The sequence below is a fragment of the Asterias rubens genome, chromosome 9, assembly GCF_902459465.1.
Source record: "Asterias rubens chromosome 9, eAstRub1.3, whole genome shotgun sequence".
Taxonomy (NCBI): Eukaryota; Metazoa; Echinodermata; class Asteroidea; order Forcipulatida; family Asteriidae; genus Asterias; species Asterias rubens.
Genome location: NC_047070.1, coordinates 2,875,878 through 2,895,735, shown reverse-complemented (window position 1 = coordinate 2,895,735; position 19,858 = coordinate 2,875,878). Strand labels below are relative to the sequence as shown.

The 19,858-nt window shown below is 37.0% G+C and overlaps 1 protein-coding gene across 1 annotated transcript in view; it reads left to right on the top strand.

Annotated features, from left to right (window-relative positions):
• The window catches only part of LOC117294663 (cGMP-specific 3',5'-cyclic phosphodiesterase-like), a 146,675-nt gene that overhangs the window by 78,248 nt on the left and 48,569 nt on the right, over positions 1-19,858 (top strand). Inside the window, exons 5-6 of the mRNA XM_033777168.1 lie at positions 1,268-1,363; positions 7,126-7,196. Of these exons, the coding sequence (XP_033633059.1) occupies positions 1,268-1,363; positions 7,126-7,196 (167 nt within the window). The remainder of the gene's footprint in view (positions 1-1,267; positions 1,364-7,125; positions 7,197-19,858) is intronic.

Sequence of the window (19,858 nt, the reverse complement as noted above, 5' to 3'; positions counted from 1 at the left end):
GAGACCAGATTTTGAAATTGAAATGCAATGGGATTCTTATGGCTGCTTTTGGCAGGCCACCTTTGGTAAAGTGTTTCTTGGGGTGTTATTTTTGTAAAATATGTTTTTCCAACTGGTACTCAGGACAACTTTGGAGTGGTTTATTCGTACTTCATCTTCTGGAATGATTTTGATCACAAAGTCTATTTTGGTCATTGCATTGACCCGTTTTTCCTTTTATTTATTTGTTATCGCAGCAAGCAGGTGGCCTCTGCTAACAGCAAAATCAATACGCCAATAACTCCGTGCAAAAGTTTCAACCGATTTTTATTTGTCAATTTTTTCTTCTTCTGCGCATTGTGCAATTCAAAGAAAACCACTTTCACTTTGACGTTTGCGATAATTTTGAAGGAGTGAGTAAAGTGGTTTATTTGGGATGTTGCTTTATTTTCAAAGAGCAATTATTTTTTATGACAGCCCCCTTGAAGATAAAGAAGAAGGGCTCGCACAGTTTCACTCAGCTTGATCTTTGCACCTTCCTCCCATCTCTTCTTTCTCTCTCTCTTTATCCCTCGTCCTCGTCCTCGTTTCTCCTTCATCTCGTTCCTCTTGTGATGTTTGCTACCCATCATCATCGTCTGTACGTGGTTTGATAATCACATCCTCTTCACATTCCAACCATCCTTTTACTCTCATCATGTTTTGATCTTGTCTTGTGTTCATAATGTCGTTTTGGGCTGCCTGTTGTGCCGCCATTATTTTTATGCCGTGATCTGCATATCAAACCGCAATGTCCCTCATTCTTACCTTTCTCGATGATCTTTCTTCTATGTTGCTCGTTATACTGTGCGTCCGACAACAATGTTTATATCTTCGGATAACTGCCTTTCTTGATTCACGCTCCCTCTCTTGTTCCCATCTTATTTATAAATTCTTCACCATTCCTCCATCCCATCTGCATTACTCATAATGATTTGCGATAATCATGGTCATCATCAATACTTTTTGTCACATTCTTTTGTACACATTTTAATGTTGTTTTCACACACCAAATGCACTTTATTTTTGCTTTGCACTGCACCACTTTTTTTTGTTTTTGTTTTTTTGGTATGCCTCAATCTGATCAATGCTAAATGTAACATGTTAATCACCCCCCGAACACATATGCTTATCATGCTAATTGTTTTTATCCGTTGTCTCTGTTTTGCTGTATTCTTCCTACACTTGTTGGTCCCCATCTGTGTCTGTCTGTCTGTGTATTTCCTGCTGCACTCTCTTTGATGTGCAGGCCTTTCCAAATGCGCTCAATGTAGGCCAGGGCCCCAAGAAGGCACTTGAATCACCAGTCTCCATCAAAAGCAATGCAGATCTCGACTTGACAAAGGTAAATATTCACTGCTGCATGCTTGAGTCAAGTCTGGAAAGTTACCCCCTTGTCCCCTCCCCTCCCCCTACCTCCCTGGTACAGATCTGAGGCCCTGATAGCATAGTAGAGACAAATTCCTCATAAGTATTCAAATATTAAAGCCCTTTTTAAGAATACAGTCAGTGTTTTCTTACATTCGCCAGCTTTTTTGATGTGATGAGGACATGTCACAATTGGCAGCGAGTTTAGATCATGAACTGACTTGACAATGATAGACTCAAATTTCAGCATTTAAAAGCGAGAATCGGGGTTAATAGACCTGCCTCCTAGCTACTGTGACACCATTTCATTAAGACTGGAAGGCTACGTCCTTAGCCTTGTGAAGGAAGTCCCCATCAGTCCTACAGCAGCTCTTTTGTCTTATTTCGGGGGAGGCTGTATAGCTCAATAGCTCTGTATAGCTGGATATCTTTGAATAGAATAGAGGGGGGGGGGGAGGGGAAAAAAGAGAGCCGTGAGTTACCGACAAGATTGAAATTCACACCTCTGACTTTTTCTGGCTAAGGAAAACAGAACTGAGCTTAATAGTCGCAAATAAATCCTAAATGAATAAAAGTGATCCGGTTGAAAGGAAACTTCCAGACTTGACTTTATTTTTACTTTTCTATTTTAATTTTCCATTTTGCCATTCCATATTGAACTTCATTACGCTCCTCTGGTCAGAACATTACTCATGCTCGACTACGTTCCATTTTTATTTTTACTTTTGGGTTCCATTCTTTTGAACCATTCCTGCTCCTTTGGTTTTTCTTTCATGATTGCTTCATTTTGCATGTTGACATTAAAGCTTTATGTCCAGAAACAGCGCATGGTTTGTTTTGAACAACAAAAATATTTATCATGCTCATGAAAGTTGAATTGTTTTTATGATATGTACTAACACGCATGATTTGAATGATATTGATACAAAAAACCTGAAATTATTGAAGGAATATTTCACATAGTTCCTTGCAATAATAATGTTTTTGTTGTCATTAATAAGGAATGAATGTAGATATAGAAGGATTCCTCTGTTTAGCACTTCACTTGAATCTTTACCATAAATGTATTCAAATTGATCGTGCTAGCCCAATTTCCAAAATATTGTCAATTTTGTTGAGTTTCCAATGTGTTGTTCTTCCCCCTTGGTTGGTTTAGTAAAGTGATCAGAATTCTGGTTCACATTCGATTGGACATTTTTTTATATTTCTTTCCCTCATTGTAATAATTGAGTTATATAACTTTGTGTTTTGTTTGTTTGTTTGTTTGTTTGTTTGAATGTGAGAGTCAAAGACAAAAATAAATGACGATGTTGATGGAAAATTGTGAGATTTGTGGAGTGTTTCAAACAAGTCAACCTTTTTTAATTCTAGGAGTCGACTGCATCGCTTATTAAAACATTCCTTACATTTTTCTACCCCATCAGTAGATGTATTCTTTCATCGTACACAAATGTTCGCTTTCAACGATGTTGAATTTGATTTCGGGGAAAATGGAAGAGATTGTGTAAATAATGTTTCACAAATCCCAAAGAGTTGGTTGATTATACATTCCATTTGTTTTTATCATTAAAACAAAATTAAATGTTGTAGATGAACATTTCCGCAGATTTTTTCTTCTTTTATAAACTGAAGCGTTGTGTTTTTATTTCTTTTTGTTGATTACTTGTTGAATTTATTTCCAAGGATGGTTATTCACTGCAGGATTGGCAACTCTAGACGAAGGCTGTTTTACGCATCTGTTTTTGGTTTGTTCTTTCGGCAATGAATTATTTCTAACCAAAGTGCTAACTTCTATCGGAGGTTGAAAGCGTATACTCTTTTTTGACTCACCTGGGTGTGTTGTTAATGATGTGGAAACTCCCTTAATGCATGGTGGTGTTTTTTTGAATAACTTTTGATCTGTGTTTTCCCCGCCATACTAACTTGGAATCTGGCTAATCCATGAATTCTGATAAAATAACATCATATTTTCCTAACAATTCTGCAACTTCTATTTCTTGGGTTTGATTGATATTTTGTCTTTTGTGAACTTTCATTCCTGATCTTTTACCAGTGTGCTGTTTCTCTAACACCTTTTCAACCTTTTTCAGTGCTGTGTTTTGTTAACCAGAGTATTACCATGTGCTGCTGTTCATTGAATGATTGCATCAGTGTGGAAAGTTCATTCACCAGTAGCCCTGGCGGCCTTACTCTTTCGTATTATACTACAGTGACGTCCTGGATATCAGGGTCCATTTCTAGGGCGGAAAATTTTCAAATCTTACCTGCAAGAAGCCACTAATTTCAACAGATTCACATTCCACGGCAGCATACATTTTTCTGCAGTGGGTTTTGGTCGTCATATATTCCTCACAAATCCGTCATTTTCGAGAAATAATGCAGCTCCTCCCAGCGTAAACAAATTTCCTGTTTTGATCATAGTCTCACAGTCTGCGCAAGTACACGGCGTGCATATCTTGCATTGTGTTTGCGTGTTAACGCTGAGTGGTCAAGATACGGTGATCAAGAATAACTTAAGTTTGTTTATGTCTTGTTACACTGTTTATGTTTTGTTACACGGAATGTACGCGCGCGTACGAACGGCAGCAGACAACAATGTGAGAATACGATCAAAGATTCCTTTTCTGAGGAATATACATGTATGACGACCAAAACCCACCGCAGAAAAATGTATGCTGCCAATGAATGTGAATCTGTTGAAATTAGTGGCTTCTTGCTGGTAAAATTTGAGTCATAAAGCTTTGAAAATTTTCCGCCCCAGAAACGGGCCCTAATATGTTGGACTCTGTATCTATCTGTGTACAGCACAGAGGAAGAGTCCTATACAGGGCTAATATCACCAGATATAACCGTGTGTAATTGATTGACCTTTAGGGGTCAGATTTTAAAAACAACCTTGCAGAGTCAGATCACATGCTAGGACTCATGCAAAGTCATATCAATTTGACATGACTGTAAAAGTTTCAAATCGTATAATTTATCATACAAAACATTCAGGTCATATCTCTGGCTATGACCTTGTTAAACCTCATCGTCTAGATACGACCTTAGCAAATGATATGACCTTGTACTTTTGCACCGCTAGCTCTGTATCTTTAAAAAGTTAAAGCAAACCTTTCAAGGTCACATCCACTGGTAAGAGCAATACTAGGTCATACTTACAAGTTGGTCAGTAATTTGTAAGTATGACCTCATATTGCTCTTACCAGTGGATGTGACCTTGAAAGGTTGTACTGGTTGGTATGACCTTTGTATGACCTTGCAAGATCATTCTTATAGAAATTACCTACAAATGGTGGCACTAGATGCAAAATTTATTATGCAGATGCTATTAATTTATAGGGTACCTCTTTTCTTTGGAAGAATTCTTTGTTTGAGCCTAAAAGGTACGTCAAAGCCATTTTCAGGACGGTATCCCCACCACCCTTTCTTATTTCATTCACAAAAAGGAAAAAGGAGAAGAAAGAGAGCTTGATTTTATCCAAAGTCAAACATGAAAATAACTTTATGAACGGCATCCCCCACCACTCTTTCTTATACATTCTCAAAAAGGAAAAGAATGAAAGGCTGGACAAGTTGTTCGAGGAGTTATTTCTTGAGAGTCTGGATACCTGATCCTTACCAGTAGAATTCGGCTTCTCTTGTGACTTGCGAAATTAATTAAATCAGTCGTGCCATCTTGCCGTGAGTGTAAAATAAATGATGTGTCAGCAGTACACCCTTCGTAATCCATACATTCCTTAGGCGTCACCATATCCCATCTTCCCCCGCCCATATTGATTGAGACACTAATGAAAAAAAAGAAGAAGAAGAAAAAAACTATAAAAATAAACAATTATTATGAACACTGTATGCTGCTTATGAGAAAAATAGTTTTAATTGGGTCACTGTCTGTAAGACCTACGGCCCTAGAAAACTAATTAAAATCATTTGTTTTCAAAGATTTGAAATTTACTGAGAATAAAATTGTTTTCTTTAAGTCAAGCAGGGATCATGTCAGAGGAAAATACATGCACGCCAACAAAACAATCACAGCAGATGTCAGTTTACGAATTCAAACTTTTGCAACCTAAACTTTTTTAAACACAGTTTCTCTTGAGTTTTTACTGTTTCAAGTGTACAACGAAAAGATTCTGTAAAACAAACAATATATGAATAAATGTTTTGAAAAGACTATAGTTCACAAAGCAAATTTGTAAGCAAAAGTATTTTTACCCAAACTCGATGGAATGGAAGTATAAAAAGTGTTTTCTTTGTTACATACTGGTACAGAGTAAAGGCTCTCTTACATGTAGGTAATTGATTTGAAGTTTTAATGGCAGTATGAAACAATGGCAAAATTAAACCATCCGAAATTGATCTTTCAAGTTTTAGCTGAATCTCTGATTTCGTTCAAAGGCTAGTCATTGAGACGATTACATTATGCAAGATGCATGCCTATTTGTTTCTGAACCTACCACCATAGCCCCATCTTGAAGGAAGTTTCTCGCATGAACGGGCACGCGAAAAAGTCAGCGAGAATTGAAAAAGAAAAGAAAGATAGAACTATAGAAGGGGAAAAAAACAGGGCCTGAAGAATGGTTGTAATTAAATGGCACATTGAATGTTATTGCTGTACCCTGTGTACTGCTGAAGTGTTTTGCACTTGCCTCTGAGCAATGATGGCGCACTGTTTTGGGCCTAACAATTACACAAGGGAGTTCCTTTTTGTGGTGTCCTCTCTTGTGAACATTGTTGGCCTGCTTTGCCCTGAGATCCTCTCCACAACACCGGCCAGGGAAATGAATATGTGACACTGTAACCCCCAAAAGCCCACGGGGGAAAAAGTGGGCTAGCGAAGAACCCAGTGCTTAACACCGTGCGCTAGTAATAATAACGCCACGAGGCCCTGTTTGTCCAACTCACTTACAAGGGGCTTCAGCGCTTTTAATATACCTGGCAAGGGGATGTACTACCTTAACCAGGGTGAAGATGCAGAGAGTTTGCCGGAACTCCGCCCCGGGGCGCTGGAGGAGGCCAACTCTTACATCATCAGTATGCCGACCATGTGTAGCAACACCTCAAGTATTAATCAAGTTACTGATTAAACAAGTCTTAATCTACCCTTTACCTTCTTATTGAGTGGAATTGGCTAGATTCTAAATAAATTAACAGCATTTTTATGGCTTCTGATTGATTCTGGAAAAAAAAAAACCACCAAATTAAATAAATATTGTTTGAGACAGCCTCAATAAAGAACAATAAGTTTACAGAAGTTTTGCAAACAAATCTAGCGCTCGGAGACAAAGCCTTTTTTTCCAAGTTCAAATTTGTTGGTGACTCTTTCTCTGAAGCTAAATTGCTTCAAATGTGTCGTTTCTTACAATTCTTTTTTTTTCCATCAGCTTTTCAGTGCTCTTTACCAAGCAAGTTTTCCTGGTCATTAATTTTTTAGAGCAATTACCAAAGGTACCTGTTTTTTAGGAAAGTACATGTTCCCTGGGATGTTTTAACAAAAGAAATGCAAGTAATTGTCTCTGCATCTTAAAAAAAAAAAAATTCTAAAAATAATTGAATTATCTCGGTTTTATAGAAGGTACATTAATCACAATTCTGACCCATTTAACTTCTGCAATTTGATACTTTCCTTTTACTTGAGGACGATTGATTGAAAAGCATTTTTAAATCAAATTTTTTTTGTCAAATGTGTTTCCTTTCCTTTTCCCAAACCTATTTTTGTTATGTTATTTTCTTGCTCAGGAATTCCACGCCGGTTTCAGCAAAGCCTTTGACCTCCATTGCCAGAACAAGGAAGAGATCAAACAGCCCAAGTGAGTTTAGCTTCTTTCTCTCAAGCAATTTTGTTTTTACAGGGATGTAATTTCTCCGTTTGTTTTACAGGAAATTCATTTTTGAATTTTTTTTTTTAATAAATAAATAATAATTTACAAAATTTAAATAAATAAAAAAAAATCAACATTATCAAACTCATTTAAAAAATTCATCAATATCAAGATAACAACCAAACAGAACATCCCAGATTGCAGAGGAGGGCTTTTAAAACCAAGCAGGGTTCATGCTCGCAAGTCTTCACTCTCCCAAGCTTTCACGCTTTGTGCTCACAGTTCAGACGCATCCCTGGTTCAAACAAGAGGAATTTATTGTGTGTGGTGAATTAGTCAATCCGCCCCCTCCCTGCCCGGGGAAGATCGATAAGAACCATTATGTAGCATCTCATCAGAAGAAGTCAGTTTAGGTATTTTTCACTTTGTGCACATTCAAACGTAAATATACCTTTTTACACAAATGTCACACCATCTCACTCTTCGCCAACGCAGTAAATGGCTTACACGGCGCAAACCCATCGGCAAGCACCTTTCTGACATCTTAAACTACGGAGTGTAACCTCTTCAGAAAGCTTTGCTTAATAGCTTTCGTGAGCTTTATCATGTACCCACTCACTCCCTCTGGCTTTGAGACAAAAAAAAAATCCAGACGAAAAGAGAAAAAAACAAAAAAAAATTCTGTCCATCAATTTCCATGAGGGTTTTGATATTTTCTTCACCGAGAATGATATTATTTTAGTATTGATAAATAGTCACTTCTACCCGAGGTCATGTTACGCTGTTGAAATAAATCGGGGAAAATGCATTTTAGACAAGAACAAGATTATTCTCTGTCTCCCATAGGGGGGGAGAGATTATGCGCTGTACTTTCACGGGTTCCAAAACTGATCAGATGTTCCTTGACCAAATCAAGTCAAGTCAAAATGTTGGGAATAGAATAACTCAAAACTGTTACTACCTAGCAAGAGAGTCTTTCTCAAAAGCTTTAAAAAAAAAAAGGGGGATAATAAAAATAATAAAAAAACAAGTACCTGATAGAATAGCCCCAACAACATGAACAAGATTAAAGGCATAATAGATGTTAAATTTTGGGCTGAAGAATATTATTATTATTATTTTTTTTTACCCATACACCGATGTGTGTTAGCACTGTATAGTCAGTACTTTCCCGAGTCCTGTGAACAAATATCACAGGCATGTTACTCGGTTGGGATTCGAACCCACGTCCCTTGCAATTATAGAGCAGTGTCTTACCAAGTAGACCACCGAGATTGCCTGGTAGCTAAATGCAAGACTCACACAATCCTCAGTCCTAATTTGTCTTTCTCTCCTTAAGCCCCATGAGCGCCTTCCTGAGGCGGATACCGGCGCTCTATTAAGTGTTCTTTATTATTAATATTATTATTAATATTAGAAAATTGAAATACAACCCAGATCTGTTAGCACTAAGTCATACTGTGCATGCACAGAAATCTTATACACTTTTCATTGGAAAATTCACAACCAAAGTAGAATCAAGTCAGCACTTATAAATTGGCTGCAGAGTCTCTTTTAGGCAGAACAGAGCTTTGTGCTGATTTACAAAGCTTTTAGAGACAAGGGTAGCTGAAAGTCTGTAAGGAACACGTTGCCTTGGATCGGTCGAGTCAGTCTTTGAAAAGCGTTTGTAACCGTTTGTTATAAAATGCATATGGTTAGAAAGATGTTTTTAAAGTAGAATACAATGATCCACATGAATTTGCATCGGAATTGCGTTGTTTTCCTTTTACTTTGCAAAATAACACAGTTGGCCATTTATGGGAGTCGAAAGTTTGACTCCATTAAATGGCCGACCGTGTTAGTGGACGAGGTAAAAGGAAAACTGTGCAATTTGGAGTGATACTTGTGTGGATCATTATATTCTACTTTTAAAATATCTTTCTAATCATTTGCATTTTATAACAAACGGTTACAAACGCTTTTTAAAGACCAACTCGTCCGATCCAAGGCACTGTGTTCCTTTAATTATAAATTTTTGTTTTAGAGTTGGGCCACATCTAAAAGTAGAAGAATTTGAACTGATGTCAATTTCTAGGGTAAAACAAGAAATGGTAGTGGTAGAATTTTAGGAACAAATATTTAATCAGGTGGAACTGCGAAATCTCAAGCAGGGTTTTGTAATTCGTTAAACCAGTTTCACAGGAATCGCAAAAGCAAAGCCAATTTCCTGTGTTGCAATTAGGAAAACAGCACATACTGTACTTGTTTAATGAGCGCATACTGATTGTTTTTGTCGCGGTTTTTCCCTTCCGCATACACCATCGAGTGAAGTAAGCACTGGGCTCATGTCTGAAAGTGCTACATTGCTAATTCTTTGAGTAATCTATCAAACTAAGGGAACCTCGAAAACTGTCAACACTTGTCAGGTCAGACAGAGAGTCATTTGAGATCTTTGACTTCATCTCTCTGGTCTCTTTGTATGACTTTAAAAATATTGCAATCTTTGGACGGCCCCCTAACACTGCTATCTCTAACATATCATCTGGAACTCTCTACCACTTAATCTTCGATCTTGTGTTTGTACCGCAAAATTCAAGTCTCTTCTCAAAACTTATCTTATGTCACAGGTTTTCAATGACTAATTTTGTTGTTTCTGTTTTTCTTTGTGTTGTGTTTTGTTTTTTTGTTTTGTTTTTGGTTTTACTGCGCCTTGAACACCCAATTTGTTATTGATGCATTGCATCAGTGCCAAAACAAAAATGAATAAAACACTCACTGAGCGATGAACTCCAAATGATAAACTCCAAACGAGAAATTATATTATTTATTTCTCATCAACTATGGAATTTCAGACAAAAATATTTCGAGGATTGATTTCTACTATCGTCATCATTAGACCATGTAAGTTTTATGTAAATCTGTGATCTTCACGATTTTTGATTCTTACTAATTCTGTAACGTTCCTTTAACACTTAATACATGTGAATGATTTCCAGGGACAGTTTTTAAAAGCAGTTGGGTTGGCGTAGTGGTACCTTTCCTCGCCTTCCACCTAATTAGGTGTGGCGGTTTCAACTTTCCGCTGTGTTTAGTTTTCCGAATGACCAAATACGGTAACATTACATCATGCGATGCCTGCGCACAGCAAGCGAAAGTAGTCCATTTTTAGTGCCGTATTGAGTCATCCGTGTTACTCTCCGCTAGCTGTCATGGCGGCGTCCACGAGTCGATGAGCGGCGAACGCGTGGATCGTATGAGAGAATTTGGTGTGATGACCAAGCAAATTATCCTGTATTTAACCAGTGGTACATATACCGAACGAGCGTCAGAGAATTTTTTCATAATATTCTGGTTTAGTTTATTAAATTTATTTATTATCGTTTTTTATTTTATTTATTTAATTATTTATTTATTTTTATTTCACTGAACTACAGTACTCGCCAGAGTACTCGCGGCGGTATTTTTGTCTGGCTACGTCACCCGGAAAACTGAACACGGCGGAAGACTGAAACCGCCACACAGGTTTGAATCCCACCGGGGGCACAACTTGGTTTTTGAGTCCATACCGTATTGTGTGGGTTTTGCCTTAAATAAATATTTGGGGTTTTCCTCCCACTTCTAAAACTAAAACTTACTTCCTTGTCCTCTCTCCATGAGTTTCTTGGCTAGTATAGTGATCAAGTTCACTTTTCGGAGTGCCCTTGGATTAACAACGAGATAAAATGAACAGTTTATTACAATGGTGTTTATTTCAGTTCAATCAATTCAATTCAGTTTATTGGTCCTACCATGGAGGACAATTTCCTTGCATACATGCTATACACAATATAATTACACACAAACAGAAATGCACTGAATATGAGTTTAATCAAATTTAGGTTCAGAGTTATTTCCATACCAATTAGGCAGTACAATATCACAGGAAAACTACATCAAAATTTGACATCATATTTTGATGAAAGACTTGTTTCGAGAATGGTCGATATTACTTTTGTAACCTAGTCTTAGGTAACAGGCTCTTAGGTTAATTGAGATGAGAAGACAGAAACTGTGTCTTTGCCACAGCACCTTGTAAACCCTGCTGCTGCATAAATCGATTTTTTGTTTCATAAAACTTTAAAACCTGTCTTAAAAGTGTTTCTTTTTACTCCAGCGCCATGAGCACCTTGTTGGTGAATACATGTGCTATGCAAGACTCTAATACTATTATTTTAAGTAAGAATCAAGTGCTAGCACTCAAAGCAAATATGAACACCTTCAAATGTTTTAGAAAAACTACGCTCTGTGTAGTTGTTGCTATTTAATTATTCTGGCAAACATCAGTAGTCACGAAGATTCAGTCGAACCCACGGACTTCAGTCTTGAGATACTCGAACCCCCGGAAACTAGACAGGGGACACAAAAAAACAACAAAAAACCCATCATACAGAAGGAAAAAAACCATCATCCCAGTCGTCACGACTTTAAGATGACAAATGTTAAAGTTCATTATATTTATTTATGATGACTCTTCTTGATAAGGTGTTGAAACCGATGGAAAGCCAGCTGTGGTTTATGACTCCTTGAAGGCATTACTGATGACCCAAGGAGTAGACAGTCAATATTCGATAGCGTTAGTGGGGGTAAGAGAATTCAGAAACAGGAACACGATCATCCGGGCACGAGTATACAACTACGAGATTTCAATTAATCCGTATCGGAGCTCCAACGTTTACTGGATTGGGGAATTTTCCGAGGGGACTTTTTGTGTGTAGCCAACCTGCTGAATGCGAGAAAACACTGGGGAGAAATCTGAACAAATAGACGGAGATTGGCTACTTACCTCGGACGCATATGCCCTCAAGAATATGTAACTGAATATGTAACTGATAGTTTGCGGAGATGTGCTTTGATTTTTTGAAATGCTTACTCAGTGTTGATTTCACACCGGAATAATTAAATTTAACAAAGACTTTGTTACATTTTGGAAAATCTGAATTGATTCTGAGAATGGATACTGAAAAGTGGGGGATAAAACTTCAGGATGTAGTGAACAATGCGATAAATAAATAAAGTGGTTGGATCATGTTTTGTGGGAGGTGTGTTAATTGAATCATTCACAGAAAATTAAAGAAATTCTGAAGGCAATTACCAAAACAAAAAATGGTTTACAAGCTGTTCCTATTAAAGGCATCAACACCTTTGGTAATTGTCAAAGGCCAGTCTTCTCAACATATTCATAAAATAACAAACCTGTGGAAATCTGAACTCAATTGGTCATCAAAGTTGCGAGAGATTAATTGAAGAAAAAAAAAAACCTTGTCGCACAAGTTGTGTGCTTTCAGATGCCTTGACATTGAGACCTCAGTTAGCTGAGGTCTCAAAATCAAATATTTTAGTGAGAAATTACCCCTTTCTCAAAAAAGTATGTTACTTCAGAGGGAGCCGTTTCTCACAATGTTTTGTATACTATCAACAGCTCTCCATTGCTCATTACCAAGTAAGTTTTTATGGTAACAATTATTTTGAGTAATTACCAATAGTGTCAAGTGCCTTTAACTTTTAAAGAAAAATCAGCAGAAATTTATTTGAAGTAATGCTGATGCAAAATTTAACATCTATTAAACATCAAAGAAATGAACAAATCAATTTAATTGGGAATGTCTATTCACCAATTATTCCTGCAGTTGCTGCTCGTGATTAATATGCCCTAATCACTTAGCTAGGATGTATGATGTAAATAGGTCTATAATTGGAGGGGAACAGTTTTTACTTGGGAGTTCATAATCGCTGTGAGGAGGCGGTGCTTTTTTTTGTGGTCGTTGCATCGTTCCCTCATACTTATAGCAGTGATTATTCTGGGGTTTTATACATGACCATTAATTGGAGCTTGATTGATGTAAATTGAGTGGGGTCTTTGGATCCCCTAATAGGCCTCCACTGTTGTCTTAAAGGAACATTACAGAATTTATCAGAAAAGAACTCGTCTAAGGCCAAAGATTTACATCAAACTTACACAGTCTGATAATGTCATTTTTTTATGAGAAATAAATAATACTGTAATGAATTTAACCGTAATAAATTAAACCGTAAATATTTTCCTGCTTATTCCCCGCTAATTTTATTGCTCAGTAAACGTTTTATTCATGCCATGCAAAAATGTTCAATCGGTTTTTCTATTTTTCCTCAAGACCAAGAAACCAATTTCTTTAAAGATACATGCAGAGTTGTTCAATGTTGCCGTTTCTGAAATGTTCCTTTAAGAAGGCGATGTCATTTATAATGAGATGTTCAGGCCCTGAATTTCGTTGTAGACGAGGGACAGCAATCTTCCTCTTGTAAGGGACACTTCTTTGTATGATGAAAATACATTTTGCATTTAAAGGGTTTGTGTACTTTTTGTTGGACCCAAAACACAATGTCCATAGACGTTGGTTTAATGTAACTTAAGGGCCTTGTCACACGGGGCAACTTTTACAGGCAACTTGGAGGCAACCAACTGCAGAGCATGCTACAGGACCACTTTGGTGGGGCACAAGTCTTTTTTCAAACATTGTCTTTCGATCAACAAGAAAAGTAGGTGAACATTGAAATGTGAATGGCTTTCCTACTTGGAGATTGCCTGGAACTGGATGCTTGTAAATTGCCTCGTGTGACCTGGGGTGAATTTCACAAAGGTAGTCCTAGGATGAGTTACTGGTCCTAACTTAGGACCAGTCCTATCTCTTAGCATTGCCTAGGACTAGTACTAAGTTAGGACTACCTTTGTGAAATCCACCCCTGGCCCTAAACCCTACACTTTAGAATGTACAATGTATTTAAGCGACTAGACTCTCGAAAAGATGCTCTGTGATTTTCATTTTTTCTCTCTCAAATGCTCGACGATTAATGAAGCTGAAACTTCTACAGTTAAATTATACTACATGAACATCTTCATTCAGTAGGGGTCATGTCATGGCAAAAAACCCTTTAAAGCAAGTTCACATAAAATAAAATACTTTGAAAGATACATTCTGCAAAAAAATAGAGGCGTTGCATCTTTGATTCAAGAAAAAGAAGATCAATGCTTGACATCACAGCAATTCCAAAGATTGGATTTTTTTTCTCTGAGCCATGAAGAAGATGTGTGCCTCAGACGCATTTCTCTCTGTCAGCCAAACGTGGTAAAGTACTCAACATCGCCCTAGCTTGCCATTATCATCCAAGTGTATCCAGACTCGAGTCGAAAGACCGTTTCTTAGCACAGACATCGACGTACGTGCTTGATAAGATTCAGGAAGGGGGGGGGGGGGTGCTTCAGGGATACCTAACCCCTCATGAGGCTGTATAAGGGTGGGATAAACACATTGGAACGCATGTAAATGATGTTTAATGCCTTCTTGGCGATGACCTGTACAAAAGGGAAACCATATCTATTTGTACTCGCTTTCTTTGCTCGCGATGATTTCCGTATGGGGCAGTGGTGAAGTGCTTGCGATGTGGCTGGCTTTCAAACAAGCTTGTAGTTTCCAGCTTAAAGGGCATGTAGAAGGTTCAAATAAATAACTTCTCTGAGAATGTTTAACTTTTCTAAAAAATAATTTTAGAGAGTAGAATTAGCTGTTGCCAACTGTTAACCAACTAAGGACCTATCGTATAAATGCAAACAAGTTTGTCTGACGTTTCAAACCTAGCAGAAGTCTCTCTCAAATGCAAATTGACAACAACACACAACACACATGAATGGGTACTCTTGTTTAACAGAAGCAGTCAAGTGCACAGAAAATTTCATGTGGTTATCTCAGGATTCTTAAAGCGAGCTGTGATAATTTTATCCAGTGAGTACATTCAATAATGTCCATGGCATGTCTTGCATTTGACATTAAAGTATTGACTGATATTTTTTCAGTTAGTCTGCTGTTCAATTTTGATATTTAAAAGCAGGGGATACTTTTAATATACTTTTTAATATGATTTAATTTTAGTTGTTGGTATGAATTCCCTTTTTCCACACACCTCAAAAGAATAACAGAAACTTCAATTTTTTTCCTCCCCAATTTTTTTGGGACATACATTGTTAAATTGCCCGGGTAAAAACCAAAGTGAAAAATAAAACAAATTCATCATAGATGTTTAGGACTCCCCCCCAAAAAAAACAAAAACAAAAACCAAACAAAACAAAAACAAAAACAAAAATAATAATAATTAATTTTTTTTTTTTTAATTCTTTCATTCAACTATTACTCCTTCTTATGATACTATTTATTGCTTGAAGTTGACAAGAAAAATGTATTAATTTGGCTCCCTTGAATGGAATTTTTTGTCAGGTGCTGTGCACTTTATAAGTGCAGTTTATTATTATTAATGACCATCGACAAATTAATTTGTGTTGTGTAATTATCTGGTAGACTTTGCACATGTTCAACACCTCAAGAAGGTAATTGATGCACATGATTAGCACATTATAAGTACAGGTGCGATCTAAATCGGCGTTATGTTCATGTGCCAAAAGTAATTTTGAAATCTAATAAATTGCTTTTCCAGTCTCCAAGAAGAAAAAAAATGATTGCAATTCGCGCATGTGCTTAAAATGTTTCTAATATTTTGTTAGGAGTGCCGATAATGAGTGATTGTTAGATGTTGTGCGTGTTACTTGTGCTTTAAAGGCACTGGACACTATTGGTAATTACTCAAAGTAATTGTTAGCTTAAAAAATTACTTGGTAACGAGCAAAGGAGAGCTGTCGATAGTATAAAACATTGTGAGAAACAGCTTTCTCTGAAGTAGCAGTATATAGAAAGGTTTGCGGTAACATAGTTTGCGGTAATTTTTTACTCAAGTAATACAAGACTTCAGGCCTGGAGCCTTTTTTATTAGGCATCTGAAAGCCCACAAATTTGTGCAACAAGGGTGTTTTTCCTTTAGTATTCTCTTGCAACTTTGATGACCAATTGAGTCAAAATGTTCACAGATTAGTTATTTTATGCATATTATGTACTTAGGATACACCCAAGTGAGAATACTGGTCTTTGACAATTACCAAAGCTGTCCAGTGCCTTATAAAGGTGGAGTAGAATAAAACTTATCAGCAATATTGTTCTAGTCTCACATTCATGTCCATCTTCGAGAAACATGGAGCATTCCCAATGACTCCTTGATCCAGATGATAATTTTTCCAGACGTGCCGCATTTCTTAAATTGTAGACTCTCTCTGAAGGATTGTGGGTTTTTTTCAAAGCTAAAAATAATGGTCCTGAGAAACGATTGGGTAAACCAGAAATACCAATGTGTCTGAGATCATCGGACATAGATGGTGTTTTAACCATAAAACAATATCAGGGGTTGTGATAAACAATGGCTCAGTAAAAAACAACCAATCTTAGGTCTTGTCTTTGTACCACAGTATTTCAAATCTCTTCTCAAAACTTATCTTATATGTCACAGGTATTCAAGAACTAGGACTAATTTGTTGTGTCTGTTTTCTTTTGTGTTGTTTTTGGTTTTACTGCGCCTTGAACACCTAGCAGGGTGGATATGTGCGCATTACTCATTATTATTATTACTATTATTATTTTATTTGCCATAACAGTACAAAACAAAATACATTGACAATAATTATACCCGAGATGGGCAAGGGACAACAAAAGCAAATACATACTATGATCCGTAGATCTGTTGCCCCACATCTGGGGTACACAATGAAATTAAGATAGATTTAACAAATTAGTACACAAAGCAATAACAAAAGCAGATAATTATACAACCAATAGTAAATAATAAATATCTAATAAGAAAAAATAAATTAAAAATCTATTAAGAATAAAAAATAAATTAAAAATAAATAAGTAATAATAACAGATAAGGTAAGGATAAACAATAAAAGGAAATAAATAAATAAATAAATAAATAAAAAGTAAACTTGTAGATAAATTAAAATGACATAAAATATTGCACAAGTGATTGGGCTAAAGCTACTATTACAAGTCATAAGATTTTATTTTAATAGCTTATCTAAAGCCAAATACTCTTGTATTTAAACGGAGTGTGTCTCTGTCGAGGCAGTAGATGTCACCACAGCCCCTTTAAACCATTTTTTAAAATCGTATCTGCGAATATTTTGCAGATAAACCGTAAGGCAAACATTTGTGTAGCTCAGGAGTTTAAGGTTTTCCCAATAAACTTATCTCCCGAGAATCAAGACGAAGCCAGTGAATTACTAGAGAGGGTGGATAGTGAAGGCATTTATAAACCACAATAATCATCTCAGCGCATCACATTTCCTAACATATGATCTGCCGAAGCAAGAGGGAGGGGGGGGGGGAGGGGGAGACTCGTAGAGAGGGCACAAAAATAATATCAAGTCGAAGCTTGAATTCCCAAATGTACAGCTGTTCCGTCTTATCATGGAACAACGGGAAGAAGACGCGGGGAGGAAACATTGGGGAGTAAGGAAAACTAGATTTAAAACATTTAAGTGGAGGGGTGGGAGAAGTTGCTGGGAGAGATATGATTGAAATATTTATGGATAAGAATCAGAGTCTTCGTTGGTGTTAAATTTCCAAGAGTGCTCATGGTTCGTTTTGGTGCTAGATGCTTCTTATGAGATCTGGAATGCTTGTTGCCGTCAAAGGCCAAATTTCACAGAGCTGCCTCAGCACAAAAAGCACAACAAAATCATGCTTACTAGACTAAGGTTGCCAGCTAAAATACCTTGTCGTATTAAGCTTGGGCGATATCGATTTATTTTATTCACGATATATCGCCGACAATATATCGCGATATTCGATATAATCGCGATTAATTAAATTTGACATCATCAGTCTTCAAACTCCCAGTGAAAGTTGTAGTCACAGCATAAAAGAGGTGTTCTAATGACCTATTTGTCTGGTTTTACTCCAAACCTATAAGGTGCAAGATGTCTCAGCTAGGAAATACATCCCGATATCGCGATATTTAACGGATATCGCGATATATTGCGATATATTGATATTTCGATTAAAACTAAATTGATCCGGTATCGAAATCGTTTCCAAGTTAGTATCGCAATATTTGATAATATCGTGATATTGCCCAAGCTTATGTCATATATACAACTTGTAAATGGTATCCTGATCATTTTTGCTCAGCAGCAATTCTTTTGCTTAAGCAGCTTTATGAAACTGGTATCTTGCTCATTTTTGCTTAGCAGCAATTTTTTGGGCTAATAAAGCAGCTCAATGAAATTGGCTCCAGACTGGCGAACCTGTCTGTTTTAGATTTTTTTGGGGAAAGAGTGCTCTTCTTGAGTGCATTGCTGGATTGCATTTTACGGAAGAGAGGGGGAGAGGTTGTTTGCATTGGAAGATCCATGTGGGAGGGAAGGAAGGAAGGAAGATGGTCAGCAGTCCTTCAGGTCTGCATTAATGAATCCCCGCTCTGGATTTACTCTCTTTTAGCGTTATGTATGTGACGTGTAAGTTGTCCTCTCCGGAAGACGATCAGACCACACTAACCAAAGCGTCAAGCGTACAGACAGGCTCTCTTCTCAGGGCCACCACTACTCACAAAGAGGTTGTACGTGGTAATGGCAAGAGAGGTCAATCTTGTTTTGATGTTTTGATTGAATGTCGTTAAAATTCAGGCACGAAACTAATTTCTCTATAGAAAAATTTACTACATATATACAGACCAATTTATTTGAAATGTGACGCCATCAAACGTTTATGATTCTGACAAAAATTGCTTTTGAGGACGGGTATCGAACACTGGCATTTTACACTGTTTTTAAGGAACACGTTGCCTTCGATCGGTTGAGTTGGTCTTTGAAAAGCATCATGGAACAATTTGTTTTAAAATGCAAATAATTAGCTAGATAGTTTAAAAGTAGAATATAGTGATTCACACTAACATGCCTTGAAATTGCACGGTTTTCCTTTTACGTCGCGAAGAAACTCTAGTTCGTGATGTAAAAGGAAAACCGTGCAATTTCGAGTGATACTTGTATGGATCATTATATTCTACTTTAAAAACATATTTCTAACCACATGCATTTCATAACAAACTGTTCCAAACGCTTTCAAAGACCAACTCGTCCAAGACCAACTCATCCAATTCAAGGCAACATGTTCCTACAACCTGAGGTTAAACATTTGTTGGTTTGTTTCCATTTTCATAGGGTCTCTATCGATTGTAAAATGAATGGATCACAAATTTTAATTTGACCTTTAGTGGAGTCCCTCTTTAAACAAACCCCTCGCCTCATCTTAAAGGCAGTGGACACTATTGGTAATTACTCAAAATAATTATTAGCATAAAACCTTACTTGGTGACGAGTAATGGGGAGAGGTTGATAGTATAAAACATTGTGAAAAACGGCTCCCTCTGAAGTGCCATAGTTTTCGAGGAAGAAGTAATTTTCCACTAATTTGATTTCAAGACCTCAGATTTAGAACTTGAGGTCTCGAAATCAACCATCTAAACGCACACAACTTCGTGTGACAAGGGTGTTTTCTTTTTTCATTATTATCTCGCAACTTTGATGACCGATTGAGCTCAAATTTTCACAGGTTAGTTATTTTATGCATATGTTGAGATACACCAACTGTGAAGGCTAGTCTTTGACAATTACCAATAGTGACTGTCCACTGCCTTCAAAAAATATTTCCAATATTGAGAACTGCTACAGTGCACACTGTTGGGACCAAACCAACCAGTTCTTCTCAGAGCCATCC